The following is a 7,014-nucleotide window of genomic DNA, read 5'->3' as shown; positions in this document are numbered from 1 at the left end:
CGTCCGTCATTTTTCGTGACATGACCAGCCCATCGGAACCTGTTGAGACTTACACGTTTCACGATAGTGAGATCAAGAAAGAAGCCAATGGGGACAGTGAAGAAGAAGAAGTAGGACAGTTCTTCACTGTCCCTCCACACATACGGGGCCAAATATCAATCTGACGCGGCTAATAAGGTATCGTCAGTTTTGGACAGAGTTCACGTCTCAGATGCTAGTACTAGGATTATACGAAACAGAAAATGGCCCAATTGAAGAAAATATGCTTGGTCGATCATTCGTTTTGTATAACCACATTTCCGAGCCTCTAGATAGGTGAAGCTCGAGACGACTTCGAACTTTCCGTCGCCGCCGCCACATATGCTCTTCGATATTATTGGTAGGACTCCTTACGGTAGTTTTCGTTTATCCGCATACTGAGATTGTCCGCAGTTTGCTCAATCCCTATGTAAACCTGAACTACATCGGAGAACCTGCGAAGAATGTCTATGTAATCAGCAAAAGCCAGGATCTGACCGGAATGGAAATGGATGGTCCTTGAGTAAAAAAAAAAAAACACACACACCCAACGGAAGCAGCTTGCGTGAACTACTTCCCATCAACATCGAAATCTCTTCAAATCAAATCTACACGTGCGGCAGCACAAGTGCGAGAGAGACTCCAGAGCGGTAGAATTATGTGTTATAAAACTTATTGAGTAGTTGAAATCATCTGATAAAGGGTAATAACAAGTATATAAATTGATCAAATTTTTGTTCTCAGAAATGTTTCAATAAAGAACAAAGATTTAAAAAAAGGGTTTATTATCAAAGTACCATGATTTTAGATAGTTGGAATGTCACAATTTAAAGTGTTAATTATATCGCAACAGTGCGGCATGCAGTGCATGTGTAATGGATGTAGAAAATATATTCTTATAAGAAATGATGATTCATTTCAAACTTTCTACTTTCTTAGCGTTTGACGCTTTACATACTAATAAATGCATATGATCGTATTTTGGTCTGCAACAGAGACAATGTTAATTTCTGTTGCGCTCTGTGACGGTTTGTTTTTACTTCCGGGATTGTTGGCCCCGCGCCAACCCTCATGTCACGCCGGTCTTGGGAATCAAGCCCTGGCCAGCGTGACAACGACGAGTTTTGCGCACTACTCTATCAATATGGGCGCTGAACGGGGAATGTTCGTTTATAAGATCTTCTACACATTCCTTGTCCTAACAAATGCAAAATTAAACACTGTTTTTCTAATCATTCGAAGGATATCAAAACAGCACCCTTTTTCACGTTACTACCTTCTCCATTGGGTATTGCTTTAACAACGCCATCTTTTGCGGCCTTCAAAACATGCTCCATTTTCATTGCTATCAGCACTGCAACCGGTGTTCCACTTTTGACCAATTCGCCAGGCTTCACTAACACTCTATCAAGTATACCCGGCATTGGGGCAGTTACACTGGACGCATCGACGTTGCTCAAGGAACTTTCCGCTATCAAAAATTGAGGCTGCATTATCATCCCAGCGATCATTCCATTCTGCAAAACCAAACACGAAGAATTATTTTAATCAGTCTCCACAGATTATTGTATCTTATAAAATTGTTTTACCTCATCAAACAGTACTATGTGCTCTCCAGATACCACACTGTTGAAGTGAGAAATATGCCCATCGATATTTGTTTCTAAAAGAAATCGATTATGAGAAGGCTTGCGACGGACTGATACATTCAACCAGTTTCCACCATTAACTCGAACGCTGCATGTTTCATCGAACATTTGAATCTCCACCGTGTAATCTTTTTCTGCCACCCTTAGCTTAACCACCCGTACCACTTGGTAGTTAGGCCTAAAATTAAATTCGGTATCAAATGGCCCACGAGTGTTACCTGCCCTGCTTCCAACGGATTGAGCTCGTTCGTTCAGTATTTGAGTTAGAGCCATTTGCACAACCTTTGTCGTCGATAGTGTCTTCGCGGGAAAAAGTGTGTCCATATGCTGTTCGATGAAGCCTGTGTGAACATCTGCCTTATGGAAATGATCGTGTCTAGCCAGACTTATGAGGAAATTTATATTGGTCTGTAAACCAGCGATTTGAAATTTTGTCAGCTGTTCAATCAGCAACTGAAGACTGCTTGCTCTATTTTCACCCCAAACAACTAGCTTTGCAATCATCGGGTCATAATGAACAGAAACTTCATCTCCTTGGCGTACACCTGTCTCAACACGGGTAGTAGAGGATGGCTCGGGTGTCGCGAGGTAGTTTAAGGGTCCTGCACCAGGTAGAAACCCTACATCAGGATCTTCTGCATAGATACGGGCCTCAAATGCGTGTCCCCTTTTCTGAATTTCTGCCTGCGTTAATGGTAGCGGTTCCCCTGATGCCACTTTAATTTGCCATTCCACCAAGTCCGTACCAGTAATCATCTCAGTGATTGGATGCTCCACCTGAAGCCGCGTGTTCATCTCCATGAAGTGAAAAGACAGATCTTGTTTGTCTAAAATAAATTCGACCGTACCGGCCCCCACGTAGTTCACTGCTTTCGCTGCACGAACCGCTGCCTCACCAAGTTGGACACGTAATTCTTCCGACAGACCAGGAGCTGGTGCTTCTTCAATGATCTTCTGATGACGACGCTGCACAGAGCAATCACGCTCGTATAAATACACCGCATTACCGTAATGATCGGCAAACACTTGTACTTCGACGTGTCTTGGCGATCTTACATAACGCTCCAGCAGCATTGATATATCGCCAAACGCTTTCTCCGATTCGGTTCGGGCAGATTGAAGCATTGGAAGAAAATCAGCCTCCGTTTCGGCTATTCTCATGCCTTTGCCACCTCCACCACGAACAGCCTTTATCATCAGCGGAAAGCCAATTTTTTTGGCTTCGTTCACGAGTCTCTCATCCGACTGATCTTCCCCGTGATACCCGTTAATAATTGGTACACCAGCAGCGGACATTATGTGCTTCGATGTACTTTTGATGCCCATATCGCGAATCGCTGTAGCTGGCGGACCGATAAATGTCACGTCCTCCTTTTGACAAAGTTCCGCAAACTCTACATTCTCAGACAAAAATCCGTAGCCCGGATGAATTGCTTGGCACCCTGCTTTCCTCGCTACATCCAGAATATTTTCCCCTTTGAGATAGGATTGCTGTGATGGTGCTGGACCTATGTTGAACGCTTCATTCGCCTACGCCACGATCATGAGAAAAATTCCCAGAAAACAGTCAGCGCGGAACTAACAGACACCATCTGTTGCTCTAACTCACCATTTGTACGTGGAGTGATTTTTCATCTGCATCCGAAAATACGGCTACCGTTCGTATGCCGAGTCGGTTCGCCGTTCGCATGACTCTGCAAGCAATTTCACCACGATTGGCAACCAACAATTTGTTAATTTTCCGCTGTGGTACATTTTTGGTATCACACGATGTCGACAGAAACCGCGACCTAAAACAATAAACGCGAAACACCTGTATACCCATTGCGTAACCATTGCATTATTTCTTAAGCCACAAAAATAGCTATTTTTGTTATCAACACATCATTGTTTTCAACATTAAAATATCCAGACGTGAAAAATGATCGCCAAACAAAATTCTTGCTAATCCTACTCACCGTGAAGCAGCCGTTCGAATTTTATGAAACATGTTGATTTGTACTATTCTGTAACTTACACGGCGCACAAAGAGGGATTTACGCAACTTCAAGATGACTGATCTTATCATTTTGACATTCGAACGCCTTTGCGCAAGTGCCTAGTGGTTGGAAATAATCGCAAGGGTGCAAGTTCGTTGGTTTCTTATTTTTACTTGAAGATAGGTGCAAAACAAAAAGTCAGAACAAATTATAAAACAATGGAAACCTTCTGCTTAAACTCTCTATGACAAGTACGAATATTACATATTACCAACGCGCCGTGAAATACATTACATATCATACCATATTACATTACACACAAGATATTATAGTTGTAATATACTGCAGTACAAACGCGGGGGAATGATAGCTTAAACAAAAATCTGTAGTCATGTTTTCATAACATTATATATTTCGACGATAGTAGTTCATTGCCAATTACTTTAACGCATTGGGTGGAAACTCTACTTCTTCCCTACCACAACAGGTTAGTGATTGCAAGAGGCGGCATTCCAGGTTCGGCGCCCTTCCGGAAACCTGATAATGAAAAGAGGGTTTAGTGTAAAATATCTAAGATTCTGAAAAAGTGCGCTCCAGAAGTACGACCCAACCATGAATTGGACATTGGTCGAAAGCATGGGATTGTGCAATTTTTTCGATCCTTACCTAGATACAAGAGTGTTGGGATAAATCCCCAATGGAAAGATGTTTTCACTATTTCAAAAACCACACCAAGGCGTTCTTTCACATCCGGGGAGAGAACCATTTCGGTTGTTTTCGGGGCTTTTAAGGCCAACCTTACGCAAAACAATTTCGCCGATGTGCGGATGTTTTGTTTTTTACTACATGTGACACGATCTGCCTGACACAGCCTGACAAGGTTTCAGCGCGGAACACGTTCGCAGAGAACAACATAACGTCACGAAAATGCTGCTCTAAGGCAGTATACTTGGCATAAAGCATTATTTTCTGTCGCCAAGGCTGAAACAATAAACAATTGCTGTTATTTTGGCCTGTTCTATGGCTGATTATAATTCACCTTGTCTTCCAAAATTGTTAAAACCATTTAGAACCTGTCAATATTCTCTAGTATTCTCCCAACCTGTCAAAGAACGTTCACATGAGGAAGATTCTGTCATTTACAGATTTGCAGTAAAGATCAATATCTGAGTGTTTTTGCTTTGCAGCGTGTTGCGGTAAGGATTAGTTTTATTAGTTTGTTTAACTCTTCAATAAATGTACAGTTTCTTCTGTTGTGTGCAAAGGCATTCCATGTTTCTCTTTCCAACAGTCAAATATTAATTATTATTAGATTATCAATATTAAGAGCAGTTGGTTTAGCGGTATGGCTACAGGCTAAAATGCTTTGTGTTTCATGGTTAAATGTTCATTGCAAATTTATGCTTTGACGAAATTTAATCTCTGTACAATGTTCTGCTACTCTTCTCTCTACAGTTAACAAAAACCAAAGATATTATCAGTTCTTTCGAAGATACATTGTGCGGACACCGAAAATGAAGTCAACACAGATCCTTAAATATGCTGTTCGTTTGAAGGTAAGGTTTGCGAGGAACAATTTGAAGGCCATAGCATAGGTCCAATAGACGCGATAGCCAACATAAAAAGTTCAAAGATCATTGTCAAAAGCTACACACTTCGGGTTGTCTGTTTTCAACCAACCATTTCTGCATTTCTAGGTCAATAAAATTACTGGAAAGTCAACGGATCACTCAACTACTAGATCAGCGGCTCTGTTGGCAGCTCTTGGCATTGGGCTTTCGTCGTTCAGCATGAAGCAAATGCTTAAAAAATCAAGCAAAACTAAAATTTAATCGTCACCCAAACTTTTGTAATGGTTTATTTAGTAAAACACATTGTTGATAGATTCTCTCGCATGTGATATACGAAAAAACCACAAAGAATGTGGTAGTTTAAACCAAGCATATCTACTGATCAAAAAGTACGCTCGGTTTGTAGTTATGTTATTATTTTACTTTGACAATAACGATTTTTGTATTGAGTTCAAATGTCAGGTTCATACATAGAATGGATAATTAGCAATTTGATCCTGGTTTGAAATCAAAGTCTGTATAATACATAAGTAAAAAAAATCCTAGTTTGAAATGGTATATGTGAGTCTGATTGGTATCATTGGTATTGGTACGTTCCAAATACTTATAAAATAGTTACTATTATGGCGAAGGGATGATAACATTGGATGGAGCGAATATTGTCCAGCATATTGGTGCCAAGAACTAGGGAAGTGTGCGCCATAGGACTTTAGGACTTTTCGAATCAAGACAGACTAACATTGCAACACTGCTTGGTGTTACAGTTTCTGTTACTTACTGTGTATGAATGTGAGCATTAGTAATTTTGTGAGAATTGATTGGACTCTACTTAGAGTGACATAGAATTTTTTTTTCAACAAAAATTTGAATTTTTGCATTACAGGTAAATTGCAGCCAATATAATAATTGATGCACAACATTATTTTCGATGCAGTCTTCTTCTTTTTCAGTATAGACTTTTTCAGTTCGATGCTTTCAGTATAGTCTTCTTCTTTTTCAGTCTATGATATCCACTGCTGGATGCAGGCCTACCCCAGCTCCTTCCACCTCTTGCGGTCCTTTGCAACTTGTTGCCAGTTATTTCCTGCAATTCTTTTGATGCTATTCGTCCATCGTTCCGGTGGTCTGCCAGACGGTCGTCTTGTCCATCGGTCTCCAGTCCATTATTGTCCTGGTCCAGCGTTCGTCTGACCCCCTTGCGATGTTTCCTGCCCAGTTCCACTTCAAGGACGCTACTCTCGCCATGACATCCACGACTCACTCTAGTTTGTTGTCGGATCCATTGGTTTGTCTTTCTATCCCTGAGCGAAATTCCAAGCATTCTTCTTTCCATCTCTCTTTGCGTAGTTCTTTACTTATTTTCTGATGCTTCAGTTAGAGTTAGAGTTTCAGCTCCGTATGTGAGCACTGGGAGGACACACGAGTCAAACACTTTGCGTTTTAGGCTATTATTCATTTTACTTTTGAAGATTAGCCTGAGTTTCCCAAATGCCGCCCATGCAAACCCAGTTTTTCATCTTACTTCTTTCGTTTGGTTGTCTAGGCCTAATTTCAGTTTGTGGCCAAGACCCTCGACCCTTTCAACCGTTGTATCTCCGATCTTGATGTCCTGTCGTCGTCCAGGTCCGTCATGACTTTCGTTTTTGTTAAATTTATTTTAAGTCCTACTTTGCATGCTTCTTCGTTTAATTGTTGCAGCATTACTTAGGCTTTGTCTAAATCATTTGCCAGCAAAACAATATCGTCTGCAAAACGAAGGTGACTTAGGTATTTCTTCCCATTTATGTTAATTCCCAT

The 7,014-nt window shown here is 40.9% G+C and overlaps 2 protein-coding genes across 2 annotated transcripts; both read right to left on the bottom strand.

Annotated features, from left to right (window-relative positions):
* Window positions 1-802: 802 nt before the first annotated feature.
* Window positions 803-3,726, bottom strand: LOC131211057 (methylcrotonoyl-CoA carboxylase subunit alpha, mitochondrial). Its single transcript, XM_058204400.1, has 4 exons — window positions 3,626-3,726; window positions 3,277-3,457; window positions 1,608-3,197; window positions 803-1,535 (listed from the first exon to the last, which is right to left on the bottom strand). The coding sequence occupies exons 1-4, from the start codon at window positions 3,655-3,657 to the stop codon at window positions 1,251-1,253; spliced, it is 2,088 nt and encodes a 695-aa protein (XP_058060383.1). The 5' UTR covers window positions 3,658-3,726; the 3' UTR covers window positions 803-1,250.
* A 304-nt stretch (window positions 3,727-4,030) lies between these two features.
* LOC131210683 (mitochondrial import receptor subunit TOM7 homolog) lies at window positions 4,031-4,490 on the bottom strand. Its single transcript, XM_058203964.1, has 2 exons — window positions 4,313-4,490; window positions 4,031-4,183 (listed from the first exon to the last, which is right to left on the bottom strand). Exons 1-2 carry the CDS (start codon window positions 4,410-4,412, stop codon window positions 4,122-4,124), a joined length of 162 nt encoding a protein of 53 aa, XP_058059947.1. The 5' UTR covers window positions 4,413-4,490; the 3' UTR covers window positions 4,031-4,121.
* Window positions 4,491-7,014: the final 2,524 nt, after the last annotated feature.

This window comes from Anopheles bellator, chromosome 2, assembly GCF_943735745.2.
Source record: "Anopheles bellator chromosome 2, idAnoBellAS_SP24_06.2, whole genome shotgun sequence".
In the NCBI taxonomy this organism is placed as follows: domain Eukaryota; kingdom Metazoa; phylum Arthropoda; class Insecta; order Diptera; family Culicidae; genus Anopheles; species Anopheles bellator.
This window is presented reverse-complemented; position numbering and strand designations above follow the sequence as displayed.